The following is a 24,541-nucleotide window of genomic DNA, read 5'->3' on the forward strand; positions in this document are numbered from 1 at the left end:
TGAGGGATTTTTTTTCACAGAAAGTTTCTTACATACTGTAAGGAATCTGTTTTTTTAGTAAAATCAAATTTGTCTTCCATATTTTACATTATGTTTTAAAAGCAATATATACAGAATTCTAAAAATATCATAATCATATAGAAAAAAAAAATGAATGAGAAGTGGGAGTCTCAGGCCCCCTCTCCCACCCACCCTGGCCAGTTCTTGGAAGTTTCTGTGTATTGGGATCTGCAGTCTATCTGAAGGTGCATGCGCATTGTATCCTCTTTTGCTTTAGACTACTGAGATTCTGTCACGTGTTCTTTTTTGTGTTTGTATCAGTACGTATTTGCAGTGCATGATGTTTACATTCATCTTAGGGAATAGGAACGTGTACTTAGCATGTCTTGATTCTTTTTACTTCCTTTCCCCTCTCATTCTGCTCCCCACCTCTGTCATACGTTCTTTTATACCTTGTTTTCAATTTATATGTTTGAAGCGTCTATCTACCTCATTCCTTCTTAATAGCTGTACAGAAATACATGTATATAATTTATTTCATTGCTTTCTTATTAATGGCTATTTAGGTTTCTCATCATGCTATATACTTTCTTCTTTCTGCATTTTTCACAGGGGTAACAGAGTAACTGTGGGATCTATTTCTTAAAATAAAATTGCTGCATCAAAATATGTACATATTTTCAAATTGCCCTCCCAGATGATTTCGAAGATTTCCCCTGTTCACCTATAGCTGAGTGTGCCTGCCTTCCTGATTACTCCTTAGCAATGCATATTGTTCCCATCTTTGCCTGATAGGTAAAAAGCTGTACCTTGTTCTTTTAAATGACCTTTATTGAATTATGCCTGACACTGAAGGTTCTTTATGCTTGTTAGCCATTTTACTTTTTCTTGCCTAAAAATCACAAGTTTGAGTCTCCTACTTTTATAATTTGTAAAAAATTTTTTAGACTTGAAATTAAATTATCCCCTTATGATTTTTTAACATTTTATTGTTTGAAATTTTATTTGGGGGTTTTTTATTTATAAAAATTTATTAATATTTTCTGATAATTTTTTTCCTTTAGGCTTCAAAGCAGGTGAAGACTTTCTGTTGTTTTTCTCAGTGAATTATGTTTACATTCATCTTAGGGAAGATGAAGAATTTGTTAAATTTGAATTTGAGCAGTGTCTTAGTTACTTTTATTGTTGCCAAGACAAAATACCCAACATCCAAGATAAAGTAGAAAAGGTTATTTTGGCTCACAGTTTTATAAATTTCAGTCCACAGTCAGCTGGCTTCAAAGCAGAGTGATAGGACAGAGGGGCATCACAGAGGAGAAACAGTTCATGGCAGGTGGAAGGTAGCGAGGCAACAGTAGTGAAGGAGCATCCTTAGCAGCTTCCAAGGCAGGGTGGTTTGACAGAAGAGAACAGTGCGTGGCAGGCAGAATGTTGCAAAAACAACAAGGACCTTAAACCGCGTCTTCCTGCTCTTTCTATTGTATCCAGGCTCCTGGGATTGGGGCATGCCAAAGCAATCAGTGGGCTGGTTTAGTAATCACATACTCTTAATCCCAGCATCACACACTGTAGATCTACCACCTCTAGTTGGTAGGATCTAAAGCCCCATCTATGGCCACATGAGGCTTTGGGGCACAATTAGACCCAAACCACAACAAATTGAAACTCCTACTGGTAAAACTACTTTTTTTTTTTTATTCTGCCATCAGAGAAGTGAGGTTGGTTTAGAGATCCTCTGGAATCCATCAGGAAAATGTATAATAAAAGTTGTATGGAATCATTTGTGAAATTCTGACTCCCAAAAGAACCTTAAAAGATAAATAGTTCTGAGAACTTCCATATTCCACCTGTGTATGTGTAGAAGAGCTATTCAGAAATTCCAGCTTGCACGATAGTGATGGGAGAGAAGCCAGCAAAATACATTACTGTCTCCAAATGGAACACTTAGAGGCTTAACTCTAAAAAGCCTGTTTTCATATATATGATCTATTTTTCCAGAAATAACAGTTTCTAAAAAATTTTTTTAAATAATTTCTTTGAAATATTCTACAATACCTTTATTTTCTGTCATCTGCTTGACCACTTTTTCTGGATTTATGAATTTATTTCTTTTTCTCACACTTTGGAAAATGATGTACCTGTCCTTATATTTGCAATCATTCTTGAATTCAGTGGACTGTTAATTGAAATGTCTAAGTAGTATTTTGTCATAAATTCAGAGACTTGATTAGTGATCATAATTTAAATGATAATACAATGTGTATATAAGTTTGCTTTCTACCACAGAGAAATGTGCCCTAAAATACCTTTTTTGGTATAATCATACCATGTCAGAAAAAGTTTTGAAAAATGAATCAGTGAGTCTTGAATTGCATGTAATAGATTATCTAATATGTATTTGTGGAGTTGCAAATAGAAATTATTGGTTGAGTAAATAATAATGTGGAGTATTTGTCTTTTCCATTAATTTTTTTTTTTTTTTGGTCTTTTTCCTTTTTATCAGTACCAGGGATCAAACTCACGACTGCCTGCTTATAAGGCAGGCTCTTACGCCACTGAGCTAAATCCCCAGCCCCATCTTTTCCATTAAATTAAAAATTTGTAGAAACACTTCCCCCAAAATTATTTTTAATATTGATTGTAAAACTTAGTTGTATTCCATCTCAGTGATACTAACATGTGGTGTACTTTACACATTTATTTTACCAAGTCTAAAAAAAATGTCATTTTTGAAATGCTTATCTACAAGACTATGTGTACAAATGCATGAGCAGGTAAACAAAAATAGTAACAGTCATTGTTAGGTTATTCAGCATGCTTTTAATTTCAAGAAAGTGCTACCTCTCACAATTCTATACCTTTTACTTCCCATTACAGCTTGTCACATATAAGTTTATTTTACTAGTAGTCCTCTTACGAGGTAGTATCTGTTGGTCACAATTTATATTTTTGAGTGATAAAGAGCTCATTTTGCTACCTTTTCCATCAAATCAAAGCAAGTTTTTACAAAAGTTTTCTTATTACTTGGTTCCATTAAGGAATCCAGCCAGATCCTTGAAGAGTGAAAAGTGAAACCAGCGTTCTGACATTGGGGCACCTGCTTTGTTCTCACTTCACATCACAGTGGACTGATCCTCAGCTGACTTTAGGAATATCTAGTATAGGAAAACTACAGTGACACAGCTTGCCTCTGCACAGGCATGAGTGATCTTCACAGTCTCATTAATCCAAGAATGTCTGTGGCTCTATTGAGTGTTTTATAGCACCTCATACTGAAATTACCGAAGACAAGACACTCATCTCCTTTATGTCACCATTAACAAACAGTGCCTACATTCTTGTCCAAAATCCTCTCGAGCCAGAGAGAGAGAAAGAGAGAGAGAGAGAGAGATCTGGGAGTGAATTTTACAATAGCATTTTGCAATAATAATCATAATGTCATCTTTAAAGTTTATCACTGCCACTGACCCACACTGGAGGGCTAATCTGTCTCTAACCTGACCACTGTAGTGGGCTCGGTGGTGTCCAAAGTTTCTCTCACCTCACTCATTGGTTCCAGAGGCCTGGTTGTGTCCATTCAGGTGGGTAGCGGCAATTCACTGTGGCTTGCTCCGACTCTCAGAAGTAGCGCTCTGATGAGAGTGAGTCACATTTTCCTTCAGGCTCCCAGTTTCTTGGTTTTTATATGAAGTTTGACTGGATGATATCCCAACTGTAAGAGCTCATAAATCCAAGATGTTCATTTTAGCTAGTAGGGAGTCAGTACTGAAACCTTCATTGCTTCAATTCATTTCTCTCCACTTCGTTTCTCTCTCACATCATTATCCAGGCTAGGTAATAATCATTCACTTTAGAAGTTTAAATATTTTAACTTTTTTGCCATTCCTCACTAACCACCATGTAATTATCAGTCATATTTGGGCCTACTTGCTTTTAGTTGTGATTGGATTAACTGAACGAACAGGATAGAAATGATCTGTTTATGATTACTCCGTTCATTATTTGCTGTCCTTTTTGAAAACATATGCTGACCAGCCCCAGACATGTTTGTACTTTCTTTTGCTTATATATGGAATGCCTAGTTGGCATTGTAACCAGGTGTAAAAAACTTTTAGTAATAACAACAAATCACAAATTTCTGGATATCGTAATATAGAATATACTGTTTGTCTTAAAAATTAAATGTATTTTAATCTGTTTTGTCGAGTTGTATATGTGCACATGTTATTAGCAATTGAATCAAAATATTTCAAATGACTTAACTTTTATGTACTACTATAACTATACTTTTCCTTTATTCTAGAAAGAAGTTAAATAAGAATTTAGTATGTGGGTTCCTATGAAAACAAGTTTTGCTTGGTGTTTTGTTTTGTTTTGTTTTAGATAAAGCCTCACTGTATAATCCAGGCTGGCCTAGAACTTGTAATCTGCCTGCCTCAAACTCCTGAGTGCTGGTATTAGAGATATGTACCACTGCAATTGGCTATTTGTTTTGGGTTTTTTTTTTTTAAGAAAGGAAAACTACAATGATAACAAACAGTAAAGTATTATTTAATGATAATAAATGTTTACCATTTCGTAATGTGCAAATTTTATAACAAAGTTTTTAATACTTTCCTGTCAAAATCATATGTAACTTATACATAATTCATAAACATACACGTTTTATAACAAAATTTCTAATATCTCCCTCTTTAAATTGTGTATAAATTGATAGACATCTCATAAACCCTCAAGAATTAATCTTTACTAATAAGCACATTATATAACCATGGTCTTAGGTGTTGAAATGTGAGGCATGGTAGACCATACTTCCTAGGAGCTAATCTTCTGCTTACTAAGATACACAGGTCTGCAGGGCAGGGAAAGAAAGGGGTCTGAATCATTTTTGGTACAATCTTGCATCACCTAATAATGGAATATATTCTAAGAGATACTGCCATCTATTTCCTAGTAGTGGGAATATCATAGAGTTACTTATGCAAACTAAAATGGCTATAGCATCAATAGGCAATATGATCTTATGTGACCACCAGGTATGTATGGCTTGTCATTGACTGAAACATTGCTATGCCGTACATGGCTGTGTGTCTTTAAACGTCATATAGTAGAGGGGGGGCATTTAATCAACATCATAAAATAATTTACAATGTGGGAATGAATTTCAGAAGATTGAAATACTATTTTTTATTAGAAAATTCACTTTTCTCCTACTCCCAAGAGAAATTTTTATTTTTAAAAGGTATAGAATATGGAGTCCTTTTCAAACCTGGCCTCCATCTTTTGGGAAACTTTACTAATTTTGGTTTAGAATTTACACTTGGTATTGTGGCTTGGGATTTTAACTAGGGTTTATATTCTCACCCTCAGTATAATTTTCTTAAATTTTAACGGTGTCACTTTGATGCCTTTAGGTTTACGAAGTTCCTATGCTAGTCAGCACAGTCAGCTTGGGCAAGATCTTCGTTCAGCTGTGTCTCCCGAGTTGCACATCACTCCTATATATGAAGGGAGGACTTTTTACAGCCCAGTATACCGCAGTCCAAATCATGGAACCGTGGAGCTCCAAGGATCCCAGACAGCATTATATCGCACAGGTTCAGGTGGGCATCAGCTTTGCTCAGCTGCTTTCCCTATTTCACTGGCCCAGCAAAGGATTTTGTTGAGATTCCATTTTCTGTTAGAAGGAAATCATGTTGCCTATTTAGTTGTCAGGTAAGCAACTAAATGCAGACAGCAGATCAATAAACAGTAAAACAGAAGTTCATTTAGTACCTATTTATAGGTGATATATTTTTATCACCTTTAGTACAATCAATGAACACAGTGATTGTATTGTTAATTCTGGAATAACTGTATAAACTTGATTCTCAGGTTAGAAGCATATCAAATACAGAAAAGCAGGCTTTTATTGAAATATTTCTTTGTAATTTTTATTCCTTGAAAGAAATACTGATAGAATTGATACATACATGACTTGTCTTTGATTTAGAATGTATGGAATCCAAGTGTAATTGACATTACCCTTTCTTAGTTGTTGGATTTCCTGTTTTCTTCCCTATAGAATATGAAGTAGATGTCTCTTGTAATGGACTCAAAGTGGAGCCAAGTGCAGTAGAAGCATTTGTAAAAGCAGAGAGCCAAGTTTAACTACCCTACACCCTAACTGTCATGTTCATTTCACACTGCAACACCACCTGAACCTGTAGCCCCAGGTGGAATGAGCTACCATATGGTGATTCATGACTGGGTCATGGGTATCAAAAGACAGCTTCTTTAAATTTAAAATAAAAAAAAATTGGAAGGGAGCAAAGGAAGAAGAAAAGAGAGAGAGAAAGTGATTCTGTAAGTCTTACAAATTTATCGATATGACCATGAAAGAATTTCAGGTAGCAGAGATAACCATCATACTCATACTCAAGAAAGCATACCTACCAGAACACCAGGGTGTATAAGACCATATTTGAATTGATTTTTTTTTTTTTTTTGCTGGAAACTGACAATTTGGTCTGCTGAAGGGTTTTCCTTCTGATAAAATGCACCATTTTTAAATAGATGTTAGAAATATTTTACTCGTAAACATTGGTATTTTTTAATTGCAGGAAGGCTATCTATCCAGATATAATCACCGCAGTAATTAGGGCAGAAATGTTAAATGCAATGGATTGTATCTTTGTATAATACATCATTTAATAATTTATGAGAATAGCTATAGAATAATTTAACATGTCAGTTTTCTTTCTTGTGAAGTAGATTTTCTAATGTTGTCAAGATCCACACAGCTAAAAATAGAACATTTTATTAAATTAGTAACCCATATACACTAAGTGTTAAACAATTTGACAGTTTCAATTATTTGCATTTTGAATAAAGAGCTTGGTTTTTTTGTCATGAAAATGAAATTCTGCTATTTTATTATTTATTTCTGAGATTAATTTCTTATATTTCTCTTGGAGTTTTAACTTACTGAATCTTAATAAGCATGTTAAGACCTATTTTATAAGGAAATTTATACTTTCATTTTTGTTCTTTCCTGCTAATAAAGTTGACTTAATATTGTTTTATATTAAGCTGTATTGTTAGTACTAATGTTTTTTTAGCACTCATTAGGTGGATTTGTAAAATGTAAAAGTAAACAGTTTGTATTGCCAAAAACTGTAATACTTCCTAAAATTAAATGTTTACATTTTAAAATATGACCACAAAAAGCAAAATGATTCTTTTCATAATGTTGATTTTCCAGTAGGTGTTGGAAATCTACAAAGGACCTCCAGTCAACGAAGTACCCTTACATACCAAAGAAATAATTATGCTCTGAACACAACAGCTACCTACGCAGACCCCTACAGGCCAATACAGTACCGAGTACAAGAATGCAATTATAGCAGACTTCAGCACGCACCACCAGCTGATGATGGCACCACTAGGTCCCCATCCATAGACAGCATTCAGAAAGACCCCAGGCAAGTGTCATTCGGGAGTCTCCAGAACTCTGCTCTGTGACAAGATAACCATTCTGACTTCTTAAAGTTATCAAGACTATCATACTGTCAGTAATTGTTTACTTCTAATGCTTCCAGTTGTGTAGTTCATTGAGACTAATTTCACTTGAAAAATAGATTTCTTCTTTCCCTGCTTTAAATTGCAGTTTAGAGAAAGCACAGAATAGTCTCTTCAGCAAAAGACCTTGAAGGGTCCTTTTACCCCTTTTACTTATTCTGATTGGCATCTTAGACAAGATCTTCGGATCACTCATATGTTATCCTCAACTGGGAAAGACCAGTACAATTGAGTCACACTGTTCAATTGTACATAGAATTTTTGTTAACTTAGTCCTTTGGAAAGATTTTGCTATTTAGAGGAAAATATCCAGCAAGAAATTCTCCAATCTCATCAGCAAAAATACTTGGCGAACAGTAAATGTTTCCTCTATTTTGTTTGGCTATATTGACAATGTTTGTTAAGGTAAGTGTGACTCATTTAATATTGGATTAATTTTTAAAAACTGGCCTCATGTTCAATGAAGGCCAGTTAAGATATTCAAGAAATAAATATATTTTATAACTAAAAGAATTTTCATTCTTGAAAATGAAATTTTAATAAGTTTTAAGCAGCTTCAGTGTTATTTTGGGGCATGTATTAGCAAGACTTCATTCACTCTTCGCCCACAAATAGTTGTTTCACTGGAAAATTGTTATAATTACCAATTCATTTTTAGCAGCCTGCCAACTTACTCTAATGAATGTAAATTAAAATGAATTGTACAAAGTGAATTAAGACAATATAAGTAACAGTACTTTAGAGTTGAATGGAAAGTCTACTGCTTCAGTAAAATCACTTTACTTATTCACTTTTATTCCTAAAATGCCTTAAGAATTATATGTACACTTTGATTCTTCTCTCCTGATCTGCCACCTTTTTTGTTATTTTAAGGATTGTCCTTTTTTAAAAAGAAATACTTTAATACAACCTCATATACACTTGTCAAAAAACTCTTACATTATTTTATTTTTTTGAATCTTTAAAATGACAAAAATCTAACATACTCAAGTAGATGAAGAAATTCCCAAATGAGTTTTAAATTGTAGGTAATTTAGCTGATACTTTAACTGGACTGGCAGGGAAAATAATAAGTAACTACAAAGGCAGTGAAATGTGATTATAGTTTTGACTTTAATATGTGTACCTGACAACTTCAGTTTTGACCTCTACTGTGAACTGATTCACTATAAACAAGAACTTCACGTATAATAATATTCTTCAGCTGTTCATGGTATGATAATTGCATAATCTAATGCATAAAACTGTTATGGCTAGCTTTGATTATGTGAAACTTTTTAATATTTTGTAAAGTGAATAATTGATTCTTATAATAATGGGTGAATTTATTCATCTAGAACAAGTCTAGGTAAATTTAAAGTTCAAATATTCACACCAAAATAAAAAGCTCTTGATGTCTCTTATTTTTCAGTTTCAGGAAATTAGAATTTTCAGTAATGCCTTATAAACCTTTCTTACCATTAATGTTACATAAAAACTAACCTGAAACATTTTCTGTAAGATTAAAGAGGTTTGTAATACTTACTATGTGAAAAGTAATTTATGAAGTTTTATTTGTAGTTGTCTATTTGGAAGCCAGATCTATTAAGAGTATAAGTGATGCTTTTCAAAGGAGTGGCAAAGAAGTATTTCCAGTAAAAAGTAAAAAGTCAGTAACTTTAAGAATGGCTACCTTGGGGTTGGGGATTTAGCTCAGCAGCATAAGCGCCCGCCTACCTTGCAAGTATGTGGTCGTGAATTCAATCCCTGGTACCGATGAAAAAGAAAAAGACAAAAATAAAAAAAAAAGAATGGCTACCTTCCTGGTACTCCTGAGCAGTGCCCACTTGATGGTGTTCATGTGAAATCATCATTCGTCTTTATAAATTGAGGAGTTAAAATGAAAGTCTTTTGGAGACACCCACATATTTTACTAATTAAAATTCTCTTCATGATGTACAAAATTCGGGATTTACAATTGTGGATTTTTTTCCTTCAGTGCATTAAAAGATATTACTCATTGTATCTAGACTCAATTGTTTCTGATAGGAAATCAAAGATCTGCATCATTTTTCTATGTTTCAAAATTACTGAAGCATTGGTCTTTTCGGGAAAATTCTATTTCTTTGTATTCTTCTACCTAATTTTTTTGTGGATATGTTTAAATTTAGTCTATTTTCTTCTGCAGCCTTTAATCTATCTTAAGCTTATTCATTGAATCTGTTTTCAAATACTTGAATTTGGTACTTTTTATTGTTTTTTATTATTAACCTGTATTGATTATTCATACCAATGGTTTTCATTGTTTTTTTTAAGTCAAGCTGATTCTTTTGATTGTTTTCATGTCCAATGAGATTTATCTACTCAGAGCTGATGATATACATTTTTTTAAATCGTTGACAACATTGATAGTAACCATTGAAAATTCTTCCTATTTTACTCCCAGCATTTGGATTATATGCCATCATATAGGAAATCTGGATTATGTTGTCTCCTGGTAGAATGCTGAGGGCTTTTTGGTTGTTGTTGCAGATGACTAAGCTACCAGCAGATCTATTTGAGCCTATAATAATAATTTCGTTCTTTGTTAGGTCTCATTCAGACCATGTTAGCCTTAGAACATAGCCTTTATTCTACAGCTTGGTCCTCACTCCTCAAACATGGCCCTGCTGTAGTTTTACCCAAATTCCTGAGATACTCAGCCATCATCACCCACTGTGTATGTTCAAGTTTTCAGCCGTGAAGCAGCCACTCCAGTAAACCTGTACATGGGACCTTGCATGTTTAAAAGCCAGTGCTCACCTAAGGACTTGTGGATAATCACTACACAGACTCGTAGATTCACCCCTGCACATTCTAATTTTGGCACCACCAGATCCCAATAGCTCCCTTTTGGCTTGCCACGTCTGTCATGTATTACTTGAACTCAGCCTTCTGCATCACTGTGTATAAAGTGCCCTTAGGTAAAAGCAGGTATGGCTTCCCTTGGGTATTTCCTTCCTTTCAAGGATTTCATTTTTGTGTTGTCTGTTGTTCAGAATCTAAAAACAGTTTCCCCGACCTTCAGCTCAGTTTTACAGTCACTTACAGGGGAGCAAAATTTAATACTTTTTACTTTGTGATGGCTCAAGCCAGCACTCTAGGCTTAGGTTTTAGTGAAATAGATTCTTGAAGGCACTGTTGCCATCCAACCAGTGTACAAGCTGATAACAATCTTTCCAGGGTGAATTACTTCTGAACTTAAAGTGGTGGTTGATGCTGAACAAGCCTAATGGCCCAGCTGACAGCACCCCTTTATGTTGTTTGGCCCTGATAGTGCCCATGGGTGTCAAGGAATCTTGACTCTCACTGTACCATTTAAAGAGAATAAAAGTGTGTATTAGTAACAATTGTGAGTTATCAAGGGAAGATTAAGTCACACTCCTTGCACCCTGTTAATTTCAGCATAGTTTTACACAATAAACATTATACTGATTTTTATTAGAAATAGTTAACCTAGTGTCAATTCATAAAAGAATAACACTACAGCGATTGTACCTATTTATGAAAGTTCTTTCATTTTTCAAGAATGTCAAACCTTAAACACTTATATCATTATTCAAAGTTTTTGTTTTGTTTTGTTTTATTTAAGAGGAAAAAAGAGAAAAACCAAAACAAAACAAAGTGGTGTAAGGGTACAAGTAATACAGAACTATAAAAAAAAAAAAAATAAGAAATCACCAGTTAATAGATTACACATTATCATCTTACAGATAGTTGCTCAAGTCACAGTATCAAAGCATACAAAGTGAACATTCAAACAGAGAGACTGCAAACAGTTGTGTTCAATGATCCAACCAAAAACATTAATATGGTCAGCTATTTAACAGCCCTAAACACACTTGCAGTTGTATCCCTTAGAGCACTTTCTTTCCCTCTCCTTTTTACAACAAAATTTACACATTTTGGGTTTTATTACTCCTTAGTTCTTATTACTTCATTATTCAAAGTTTAAGAAGTATTTTACTATTCATCATCAGAGTTAACTTGTAAAAAAGGTAGAAATAACAGTTTTGTTCCTATTTTCCAGATGTAGAAATTGAAACTCCAAATAATTAACTGGTTTTCAAAAGTAACATAGTAAACAAATAGCCCAAGATTTATACCAGGCAATCTGACTCCAGATTTTGTGATTTTTCTTTTCTGTTATCCTTCCTGTCTTGACATTTGCTCTGTCCTTAATATCTGGCTTATTTCCCAGCCAAACATCTCCATCTTCCCCCTAATTTCAATTTTTAGATCAGCTGGCTACTGTGCAAAGAATGTTTGGGGAAAGGGGTGATACTTGAAGCAAAGAAAACAGGAAACTATTAGAGTAGTCGAGGCAAACTGGAAAGAATGGGCTGATTTGGTGTAGATTAAATATTTTGTAGATAGTCAACAGAGCCTACTGATGGAGTAGACGGTGGTATAAAAGGAAGAGAGAAACCAAAGATGGCTGTCTTTGTTTTAGGCTGCTATATGGACAATTCCAAGTCTTCTTATCCCAAATTGTTTCTGATTCTAATATATTCGGTACTTAATCACCGGTGTTCATGTGCTCATGTCACATTCTGTCTTTCTGCTACTTCAAAAACTCCTTTAGTTTTCTGTCCCTTTTATGGGACACAGAATGACCACTTACTTTGCAAACCTCCACTGCTGAATTACTAGCCCACGTACCTTATTTGTATCTAATCAGTTTTAATAACACCTCATGGGGTAACAGTAAAGGCAAAAAAAGATTGTGAATCTCAAGCTCTTGACACAATATCTGATAAATGGTAACTCCTGTTGTTGGAATTCAGAATAAACTTTTTACTTTCGCATTAAAGGCTCCATACATAAAACTATGTCTCATTCAATACTTGTATCTCCAACACCAATATGGCACCTGTAGAGGTAGTAAGGATTCACTAGATATGTGTTTGTACGGTTGGTGTGTATGCATGTGTGCAGGTATGTAATGATACCTAAAGCCTCCCCAAACCATGTGAGCTTTAAGAACTGAGCAATAAAAGTATCACTTTGTTGTTAATCTTAAAGGTAATTTTTCTATATTTTTCAGTGTTAATTCATTTTTGGTTAACAGGTAACATCATCCCTGAGTGAGAGCTTACATGTTTGTTGTTCTGTGAACCATTTTTGAAAAAGATGGTCTTCACATTATATAACCATAACAGTAGGCCACTCATGTGGCATCAGAAAACTGACAGTGTGACACTGCCTGCAGAAAAGCAATGTATGGAAAGAATCTGTATGTACTATGATTGTGTACGCATCGTACAAACAATAGTACAACATTAAGGGCACAGACTCTGAAGGGAGACTGCCTGTGTCCAACTACTGCTGAGCTTTGTAACTGTTTCCTTAGTCTTTCTGCCTCATATCTCTGTGATTTCTATAAGAATAAGTGAAAAAAGTATGTATATTTTATATGTATTACCTAAAGCCTATAGTAGTACCTGAAAGAATAGATACTAATGGCAATTATAATGTTTTTTAGTTAAGTTTCCTAAGAATCACCATGGCCTCAGTATCTGTGCTTTGTAGGCTGACACCAACTCTGTCCTTTCCCGTGAGGCCTTCCTGTCTTCTGAGTGACATCTCACTAGCAGAAGTGACTTATTTACTTGTGCCTTGCACCTGCAGAGTTCCTACATAGGTAGAAAGGCATAAAATTAGTATCAGGAGGAGGAGCACTAGGAAACAAAAGTTACCCATGTAAAGAATTTCCTTTGTTTCCCTGAACTGCTTTCTGTGCATCTGTATGTCATGACTGCTTTGAGATCAGAAGCTTTTGGGCCTCTACATATGTTCATCAGGGCAATAGATTATTTACACACACACACACACACACACATACACATTTTTTCGAATTTTTGTAACTTTCAATTTTTGTCTCAGCTGGGTTTTTTCCCCTACAACAAATGTTTCTTCTGTACATTGTAACCACATGGGCCTTCTTTCCTTTCTGAACCATGTCTTTGTCATGTAGGGAATTTGCCTGGCGTGATCCTGAGTTGCCTGAAGTCATTCACATGCTGCAGCACCAGTTCCCCTCCGTCCAGGCAAATGCAGCAGCCTACCTGCAGCACCTGTGCTTCGGTGACAACAAAGTGAAAATGGAGGTACAGAGTCAGAGCCTGGGATGGATGTCCTTTTCTTTAGCAGCCACATGCTTAGAAAATTGCCAGTGAGGGGCTGGGGATTTAGCTCAGCGGCATAAGCACCTGCCTTGCAAGCAGGCGGTCGTGAGTTCGATCCCTGGTACCGATAAAAATGAAAAAGACAAAAAAAAAAAAAAAAAAAAAAAAAATTGCCAGTGACTAGCTCAGCAATAGAATGTGCATTTGGCATGCACAAGGCCTTGGGTTAGAGCCCCAGTACCGCAACAAGAGGAAAAGGAAGCAGAAGGAGAAGGAAGAAAACAAAGAAAGAAATTATTAGATTCCTTTCTGAAGGGATATTTTGACTCTAGATACTCTTACTTCTTAACTATGCATTGCAGTGTCTCTCAGGTGGCCGTCAGTATAGTTCAGTCGCGTGCCTGACAAGCACAAGGTCCTGAGTTCAATTTCTGGTACAAAAAAAAAAAGAAGAAGAAAGGAAAACAATGTCTCAGGAAAAATTAGGAGTTTTGTTTTATTGGCGCAAGGTGTTTAAATAAGAACCTTGCGTGTGCTGTGCAAGCACACTGAACTACTTCTCCATCTGTCTCAGAAAAGATAAAAATGATTATACAGTGGTACCTCAGTTGACAAACTTACTTCTTGCAAAGGTTCTGATAGCTACCTGAAGCAGACAAGAACCAAATCAAATTTCTCCTCTGGTCAACACTGAACCTAAGCGTTGAATTCAATTCACTTCTCAGCTCAGTTGATAGCCAGAGTTGTGGAAAGAATGAAGTTCCTGATGGAGGTAGCACTGTATTTCCAAGACCTTTGGTCTTGTCACATCATGTGTCTACTTCATTAGCTTGCTTTTGTAAATCTACTAGGTAAAAATTATAATATTTAGTGAATTCATGAGCTAATATATTTCATGAGATTCTGGTCAAGATCACTGACAACTAAAGTTACAGAATATTTATAACTGTTACTAATGCTAACAATATATGAATATTTCATTTCAGATTTTAAAGTGTCTTTGTACTTACAAAAACAGAGCAAGCTATTGGTTTAATATTTTATGCCTTTCACATACAGAGACACAAAATGTCATAGAAGTATTTTTTGTCAGTTTAATTTTCAGAACGACGTATCAACTATAGACCTAAAGGAGAGTGTAGAGAATAAAACGTAGAAACATTGAGCTACTATCCTATTGAACTCCACTTCAACTGAAGAAAATACAGGGAAAGTAACCTAGAAAACCTAGAACACTTCTTGATGTTATCTCTGGCCCTGCATACAGCTGTGTTGTGCTCAGGAACTTGCTCATTGTACTCCTGAAGTGAGGGTATAATTCCCGGTACTTGTTCAGAGACCTGACAAAGGACTTTATGCTGTGTTCATATGAACATTTAACTTAGCTAGGTCTCCCATCTCTTTTTAAGCCATGAACTCAGGAAAACAGTATCATTTTGGAAAGCATCCTTAGAATTAATAAAAGATTTAGAATAAAAGGTAACCCTCTGAAGTGATCTGGAGATGCCCACTTTACAGGATTCTCCATACCTGTAAAGACTTTTGTTTGATTGCAGACCACATGTCACTTAGGCCTGGTGCCTCTCCTTTTTCATTCTAGGTATATAGGCTTGGGGGCATCAAGCATCTGGTTGATCTTTTGGACCACAGAGTTTTGGAAGTTCAGAAGAATGCTTGTGGTGCCCTTCGAAACCTTGTTTTTGGCAAATCTACAGATGAAAATAAAATAGCAATGAAGAATGTTGGAGGGATACCTGCCTTGTTGCGACTCTTGAGGAAGTCTATTGATGCAGAAGTAAGGGAGCTTGTTACAGGTAGGTGTGACATGTGATTCTATCCCAGAGGAAATGTTGAAAATAATTGAGACTATGTTTTTGTATTGTGACATTGCAAAAGGGCTGAGAGGCTCTAGGACTAGCTAATAGATGGGAGGAGAGGGAGAGAGAATATTGAAAGAGTGAAAGAACTGAGAGAGAGAGAGAAATAATAAGAAAGCCCACAACTTTGAGGAGGCTGCGTATAATGTAATGATTCCGAAGGCATTTGCAGTGTTACAGAGTCCTCTCTGTGGAATTAGTTATTGTACTTATTAATGCATGTGTATCAGCTAACAGATGTCCTCTTCATGGAGGGCTGAATACATCAATTTTTATTTTGTATGTCATAGTAAATCTACTTGTTTTAAATAGACTGGCTCCCCTTTATTATGAAAGTAAAACATAATGGATTGGCCACCTTCCACTTCAATTCAGCTACTGTCTGAGTGCCTGTCTGAGTTCACTGTTATTCTCTAGGTCCCAGAGCTTTAAAGGTGAGCTAAACCTAACCTCAAGTAGCACTCCGCCTGGGAGGAGCACAGAGTGTTCTGTGGATGTCAGGGAAGTGTGACAAGCACTGTGACCTGGTAAAGGTAGTGTTGGGAGCCCGTAGGATGGGCAAGAAAGTTCTCTGGTTGATATGAAACCTAAGTTGACCCAAAAAAGGAAAGAGGAGATACTCACTGGATAAACAGAAACAATATTTGCAGCCACGGCAGAAGTTCCAAACCACATGGGATTTAGCTCCTCCTACCAGCAAGAGGAGACTGCTGTGTTATCAGACTTACTGAAGTGAAACAAAACTACGAGATGCAGGCCTACTTTGAAAACTTTCCTGCAAAGGCTCTTAATTGTGCCCCACATGTGATAAGGACAGCAGGGGATGGCACGGCCATGCATTCTGCCAATAGGCTGCAGAATAGAGGATTGGCCTGAAGGGTATAAGCCTAGTGTCTCAGAGGTCTGTGAAGTCACTGGTCTAATGGTACCAGCTAGAAGTATTACAAGGAGGGATGGAGATTGAGGGACCACAGTTAGAGACATAGCCCATGATCTGGGCATGGGGGTAGGGTGTGGAGAGACAGCGAGAGGGAGGACCAGTGATGCTTTGTCTTGGGAAGGTGGACATTGCTGTGGGAACAACTGTTCCAGAGTGCTTGGGATTGAGATGGAGTAATAATTCTACAGGAAAATAAGTCATCGGCAACCTGGTTTATAATAGAGACCTTGGGGAAAATACTGAGTATCCACTGGCAGGAGAATGGTTAAATAAATTGCACAGAGTTAAACCGTGTGCAAAGGTGAAATAAGCACATCAGAGCTATCTTGAGCAGCACAGATAAATCTTGAGAAACATTTGCAGAATAGTAACCAGCGTGGTACAATTTTTGTAAAGTTTTTAAGTATGTATATAAATATGATAAATCATTTTTGGATGTACATACATCAGTAAAGTTAAAATTTATAATTAGAATGATAAAATAGGTCCAGGAAATTGGTTATCTCTGTGGGGGGAAACAAAAATGGATCTGGATCTTATATTCTAGCTCTGTTCCTTTAGAGAAATCTGAAACAAGACAAAATGTTAATTTTGGCAAAGCTAATATGGCTGGTACCTGGACATTTGTTTCATATTTGCTATACTGTTTTTTTTTTTTTTTTTTTGCTTGAGATATTTAACTTCAACTTTTAACAGCATTTTTTTGTAAAGTAATCCCATTCCCCAGTGGCTTCCATTATGACATCAAGAGTTGTAATGGAGAGGCAATGTAACAACAGTTTCTAGAAAAGAAAAACTCCAACAAAAAGCATCTCTTGATTAACTAGCCAGGTATTTGATGGCTTGGTCTTTATATGCCTAAGGTGCAGCACTTTTTTCCTTTCTTCTGTCATTATTTCTTACAATAGATGTAAGGTTTTTCTGGATTTTTGTTGGAATTTTTTTTTTTCTTTTCTAAAAACTGTTACATTGCCTCTCCTCAAATGACCTAAAGAAATTTTTAAAATTTAAGGATAAACAGGAAGATATATACGTGACAAAAGTTTGAAGACTTTTTTTTTATTTGAATAGAAATCAGATTAATTTGAATAAAGCTAGACTAAACTAGGAAGGGCTCTGCAGTTATACTAATTTACTGGGAGCACAACCTGGATTCAAGTGCTGACTTAAATGCTTCCCTCTATATTTCATCACCCAGTGAGCATATTACTGGTTACTGAGGACACAAGATGTCTTACATGGTCTTGAAGAGAGAATATATGAATATTTCCAATTCAAAAAGATCTAGTCCACCAGCAGATGATATCACTTCCAGGGTCAAACTACAAGCGACCTCTGATATTTCTGTTGGGGAAATATTCACTGGTAGCTTTAAGGAGCATTTTTTAAAGTGTACTTACAGAATAGACAAAAGAAAGCTATCTTTAAAATGTAGAAACAGAAGGTTTATGGAAACTACAAATTTCATTTTGTCCAGTAAACCTTCTAATGCCTCAATCCCCTCCACAGACTCCACTCAGCACGGAGCACATATTTGGACCCTCTGAACAGTGAATTCATTAGTTTGTGAGGATAAGGCTGAGCAGTAGGGTTCTCCAGAAAGTACTAGGACATTTGTTATGATTTGAGCAGGCAAGAAGGACAATCACGTGGGAACTCATGTTTTTAGTGAATGACTTTCCAAGAAGTCTGGTTCAGGCCTTATTCAAGCCACCCAGACCCCTCCCTAGCCCGAGTCTTCCTCAGTAAAGCACGTCTGCCTCAAACTTGGCCGGCACCATCCTGTGTGACCAGATCACCCAGAAGTCCCTGTCAGCTTCCTATGGCTTATAGAACCCCTTAGAAAATAGAACATTATCCTTCCAAATGTCAATATCCTGCCAGTTCTGACCTTAAAATAGCATGACCATGCCCAGCCTTGCCCAATACTTGTCCTTTCCAGATGTGAAGTTCTTCAGAGAAAAGTGTATCAACTACAGTTCATGAAATGCTTAAATACACTGAATCATTGTAATCAGGATGGTTTCTATTTTGAAGATCTGTGTGTGCCCTTAAAATTGGGTGTTCTGTTATTCTTAATATTGAGTAATTCAATACAGTTGTTAATCCAAAGTTGTCTTTTACTTATCTTCATTTCACTTCGAAAATTTTAACTGTACTTCAGTGAAGAAATTTTTAAAAAGATGTTTTGCCTTTGTTTTAAATACAGTAATTGCCTGAGGCCTTGTATTTTTGGCCACATCTTTATTTTGAAAGGGAAAAAATGCTTTTTACCAGGTGTACGTTCCCAAGACAGTATGACTATCATTGTTAATTAAAACAGTTCTCTAATATATTAGCATGGTTCTTGTGTTTTCTTTATTGTTTTGAACATTTTCCATATTGAAACTAATGAGCTTTTATTTTAGAAGTTTCTGAAACATGATGGTGCTTTGGGTATATTATGCTCAAGGGGCTTTTTGCTGCTATTTTGTTTAAAGTTGAAAGCTGCCTAAAATATAATTATTCCCCAGTTTGCTTGCTAGGCTGCAAAGTATGGAATGGAAATGGAAACATCTTGTCACTAGAAAAGATATGTTGAACTCACTTTCTCAAAATTACTAAATATTTCTAAGCTAGAAAATAATGAGTTTCCTGTTATTGAACACCCTGAAAGTATTATCTTTTAAAACTAGAGAAATGAGAGATTCCCACACAGAATTTGGAGGCTGCTGTTTAATGGCTCACAACTTCTACACTTTTATTCCTTCCTAACACTAGTGTTAACATTGGTGTTAAATACCAAAAGGACTCTGTTCACAGAACTCCTATATTCATATCCTTCCAACTTAGCAAGTGATTATTCATCCATATGGCTATGGAAAATATTTCTACATTGTTTATTTAGAAATTTATGGATGTCCACAATAGAATTTAGAGACTGTGCAGAATTTAATGAAATTGGGTAGATGTCTTTCCTGATCTGTTTCTAATTAGGTGATTAATATGAAAATGATAGCTGTACATTAAGGATAAGTCGAACCAGGCAAAGGTATAGCGGACATGTATTTTCTGGCAAGATTTGGACTTATGTAGTATAAAGAAGAGTTGTTTTGAGGACATAAAGTTCAGCCTTTTGAGCATTTATTTGCTGTTATAGGTGAAATAGTTTACTAAAATGTCCCATTGGCCTAACTAACAAGCTTTATCAGTCATTTCTGCTCTGGTCTACAGAAGACTTGATGGCTTATTACTTTCTATCTTGCTTTTGTAAACCACTAGAGCTGTTGAGAGTTACATGGGTTCTTTTCAGAAATCTAACAGCATCTCCCCCCATTTCCCAGCCAGAATCACTAGGCTCACTTTTATAAAATGGTAACAGAATCACATTTATCCCTCCTCCCTCCTTCTCCCTCTCTTTGTAGCTCCCTCCCTCTTTTTCTTCTTCCTCCCCATCTTCCTCCTTCCCCTCCTTTCTTCCCTTTCTCTCTCCCTTTTGATCTCTTTCCCTCCATTCCTCCCTTTTTTCTTCTCCCTGTCCCCCTCCATCTCCTGAACATTTCAAACCATAAAAATTAGTTATGAGAAATAAAATGATTAATACTCTAAAGTTTGATTGGTAATAACCCAAAAATAGTTTAAGTGGACTAACTCTTAATTCATAGAGAAGTTTGAACTGGAAAGGGCCCTAATGAACTTCCAATTCACACTCACCTCCACCATATTACAGATGAAAAACTGAGGTCCAGACACCCTAAGTGGATGAATCTCTGGGTGACTTAGTTACTTTTTTCTCGTTGTTGAGACATAATGACATGATGCCCAAAGTGAAGCAAGGAAAAGTTTATTTCTTACAGTCTTGGCAGTTTGAGTCCATATTTAGTTGGCTCGAAAGCAAGATGGCAGTAGTGAAACAGCCAGTTCATAGTCACCGAGAACAGCAAAGCAGCAAAAACAAAAGAGAGAAAGACATGCCTCTTTGCTGGTTCTACCTCTGGGCAGATGTAGCACTCACATCACCAATCCCAGGGCCAGACAATGAACCAATCACGAATGCTAGATTCAGCTACAGTACATGATTGCATGAGATTTGAGGGGGGCCATCTGACATAAACCATAACAGTGGCCTTCTAACATGCACGTTTAGGTTCCCCCCTTCCCTGTCTGGGCCACTGAGCAGTAGCAAATCTAAGCTCTAAGTGCCTATTTTAAAGTGTTACTGTCCTGGTTCTTTGAAATCACCACCAAAAATGGAAAATAAAATACTTTATAATATCCATAATTCTGAGTTGTACTCAGCATTATAGAGAAATATTCATAGCCTTCACTACTAGTACAGTCATATCAAACTAGTGTAAGACATAATCATAAGACAATTTACTGAAATGTGGTTTTAGTCTTATATTCTAAGATGTTTAGTCTGAGTATGAAAGGAGTATGATTTTTGAGCATAGGTTTCTAAATGTTGAACAAAATCAAGTCACGATGAAGGGAGACTCTCAGTTTACGGAAAGAACTTAGTAGATCATCAGTCAGACTGGAATTTCCCAGCCAAAAAGAAAGCTGTGAATGCCATACTCTCCGAGTAGACCAGACAACCAGTGAATGCTTGGAAGCTGGGGGAACATGAAGAAAATCTGAACTGAACATGTTCAAGAAACCCCAGGCCAGGTCCCTCAAGTGCTTTGCACTTTTTGAATCTATCTGATGACTTAAGGGACTTTTGTCTCTGAGCTCCTGCTGAAAGCAGACAGCTAGGCTGAAAATTAAGATGAATAAGGGTCACAAAAGTCAGCTGTGGAATACATGAATTCAGTCACTTTCTGGATAAATCTTTGCTATTGTTTGGTAATTTTATTAGTGCATATTTGCAGTGCATAATAATTACATTGTGAGGGGTTGGTATATGTATACACACATCTTCAGTCTTTTTACATCCTCTTCCTCTCCCTCTCCTCCATCTCTTGAATCTGTCTGATAGTATAAATGGCCTGATTTTTTGTAGGACACTAAACCCATGGAACAAGGGTGGCGGACCCACTGCCTGCACTGCCACCACCTCCTCAGAGCAATTCACTGATTTCTTTTTGTTAACCTGTTCCCTTGTACTAATTCCTGTAACAGAAGGAACCATCCTTTATGTGCATTATGGTAATTCTCAGCCAGCATTTCTGAATTGTAAGCTTATTTATTATCTATAGAAATGTGTTTCCAGGGAATATAGGACTGTAAACTACATTATCATTAATCCTCACATCATACCCAAGAAGTGATTAAACTACCTAGAATAAAAGACAGTGTGTTGAGATGCAAATGTGATTCTGAAAATGGGTCTCTAAAATTGATAGATTTTTTTTCAAAGATTCTATGATCTACCTTTGTGCTAGCAAAATTTCAGAACCACAGGCTAGTGCTTGTGTGCTCTAATGACACTGAGAATATCCATCATCCATGTTCTTCATCTGGGAAGCAATTTGAACAGCAGGAGCAAACCCCTTCAAATTGCTTGTGTAGATGGGATCCCTACCATGTGCGGCTGCTGCTCCAGCCCCTATCTCAGTTCCCATAGCTCCTTCCTAGGAAGCACCTTTCCTCAGATCACCCCAGCACTCTCTCACTGCTGCTGCTGCAACCCAGGACAGTGACTCCCTCTCACCACGCAACTGGGCCTGGGTGAGTTAGTTCTATGGAAATCCCGGGGAGCACTAAGTGAGCAGGGAAGGTCCTGCCATACCTGCTGCTGGGTCAAAAGCACTGCACGCTGCCCAGGAAGCCAGAGAGGCCAGCTGGGCATTATGCAGCCAGCAGGTCTAGCAGGCCAGAAAGGAGGAAGACATGCCTGCTGCCCATAGGCCAGGAACGGCCCTGCAAGTTCAGCAACTTGGACAGCTGCTGGCAAACTTTAGGAACCTCCTATGCCACAATTTATTTTCCTCAGAATTTATCCATAGAAGCATTGTTCTATAATTGAAGACAGTACTTTTGTCCATCTCTTATAATAACTGCTTTCCCATTGTTCCATTTCCATTTCAGTTTATAATGTGTGGATCACAGTTTCGGTGGAAAGCTTGAGCTATTAGCCTGAAGCCACAAACAGCAGACACTGTTAATAGCACTGCTCTCTCCCTGCTACCCCTTCAATTTCCCTATTTCTATTAACAGCACAATATTTTCAAATGTACACAAGGTATTCACTCGTTTTTAAAACCACCCTGGGCTCATATCAGGCTCTGAATGCTCCCCACAAGCACTCCCGCTTCTCCTTCATTTCACCTCGCTCCTTCACCACTGTCCTCTAAGGCAGACGCTGCCCCTCCTGGTCTGGTAGCCGCGCCCTCATTACTGAGGTAACTTAGCCCATGACAGCATTTCACACCTCCCACTTGGTAGTTCCAGTCTGCTATTCTCCTGACCACCTTCAGAACAGCCCTAGCCCCAAGCCTCTCCACTCCTTGATTCTCTCTCAGGGCCACACTGCTCTAAGAGCTAGCCCACCTTACGCCTACTTCTCACCTCTGTCCTTCTCATGGCACCTCAAATGTCTCCAGTTCTACCAAACAGAAGCTCCCATACTGTGAAAACTGTCCAGGGGGAGAGACATGGTGTATCGCGTGAATGTGGGGTTTCAAACCAAATGGATTTGTTTCCTTCCAGCTATATGGTTTCAGCCAAATCATCTCTATCAAATACTAGCTTCCCTGGAGATAAGCAATACCCGCTGTTTTGTATTTTGTGATGAGATTTGGCATAGGATATTAGGGCCATGCTTAATGCTTTTCCTTCCCTCTGCCACAGCTGCTTTATGTTGTAACTGTTGTAAGACATACTAAGAGCATGTGTCTCACCTATATGTCTATCTCAGAAACTGGCATCAAACAAATATCTCTACCATTGCTGCCCAACAGTAGTATAAAGTGAATTGCACAAGTAATTTTGGATTTCCTAGTAGCTAAGTTAAAAACACAAAATGATGCAATTTACTTTAATAATGTACTTTATTTGACCCAGTAGTTTAAAAGTATCATTATGAAAACGGAGGTTCATAGTCTAGCATGTATTTTATACAATGCAGTGTGGACTACCCACATTTCAAGTGTTCAGTAGACTTATGTGGCTGCCATATTGGATGCCACATGTCGATACAAGTCAAGTATTCCATATGGGAAATGACAAAGGTTGGGAGTGTGTCAGATTTTGGGTTTAGAGTTTTCCAGATTTTGGATTACTTACACAAGCTTTACAGATTTTCAAGCACTTTGGATTTTCAATTATACTTGGATAGAGACAATAGGAATTAAAAGTTATGGATTATGTAGATTTAAGATTGACTGAAAATTGTAGGTGGCCATATTGTGACAAGATGTAGTCACCTATCATAGCATCTTGACCTTACTCTCTTCCCAAGACAAAGCCACAGAGGTTTAGAAAAACCCCACTGGATGTTAGGAAAGAACTTCACAGATAACTGCAAAGAGAAGAAATGTAGATACGCTTTTGCTGTATCTACATTTTTCCTGAGTGCTTCATCCAGGAATAGTGTAGGAAATAATACTGGAGGTACATTCTAAAAGTAAGCAGGTACTCTTAGATCAGAGGCCCACCTACCTTATTATCAACATTATAGGTATGTAGTTCACAGCCCTCGTGTTATTTATACTATTAATATTTCTGCCTCTGTTTTTCAAGAATACTTATGAGGTGGGTATGCATAACACCAACACCAAGTCCATGGTTGGAGAGTTGCCAGAAGAGGATCAGCATCCTTACCAGGCAGTGTTCTGTTCCCAGAGACGTGAAGTTAGTCATATTGAGTAACTTTGCAGAACTTGTTTTGTCCCAAGATGTTGGGGCCAAGTCCTCATCATCTGTTATCTTCTTTAATACTCCTCACACCTGAGAGGCTGAGGTAGTTTTACTTACCCTGCAGACATCTTGTGAAAGATCATGACTGAAACAGAACACCAAGAAGAGACACTGAGAACAAGCATGTCTCATGAAAGAAAATCCCAGGGCACGGCTGCGGATAAAGCGTATTGTGG

At 36.9% G+C, this 24,541-nt stretch overlaps 1 protein-coding gene across 12 annotated transcripts in view; it reads left to right on the forward strand.

The window, feature by feature from the left end:
- The window catches only part of Pkp4 (plakophilin 4), a 221,759-nt gene that overhangs the window by 171,043 nt on the left and 26,175 nt on the right, over positions 1–24,541 (forward strand). For 8 of the 12 annotated variants that reach the window (XM_005007677.3, XM_013142390.2, XM_063259128.1 and 5 more), the window contains 4 exons: positions 5,415–5,603; positions 7,244–7,463; positions 13,556–13,688; positions 15,307–15,520. In XM_005007677.3, the coding sequence (XP_005007734.2) occupies positions 5,415–5,603; positions 7,244–7,463; positions 13,556–13,688; positions 15,307–15,520 (756 nt within the window). The remainder of the gene's footprint in view (positions 1–5,414; positions 5,604–7,243; positions 7,464–13,555; positions 13,689–15,306; positions 15,521–24,541) is intronic. The other 4 variants (XM_063259131.1, XM_063259130.1, XM_063259127.1 and 1 more) reach the window with 1 other exon arrangement.

Source organism: Cavia porcellus, unplaced genomic scaffold (genome assembly GCF_034190915.1).
Source record: "Cavia porcellus strain 051 isolate PalLab524CR breed Dunkin Hartley unplaced genomic scaffold, mCavPor4.1 scaffold_12, whole genome shotgun sequence".
NCBI lineage: Eukaryota > Metazoa > Chordata > Mammalia > Rodentia > Caviidae > Cavia > Cavia porcellus.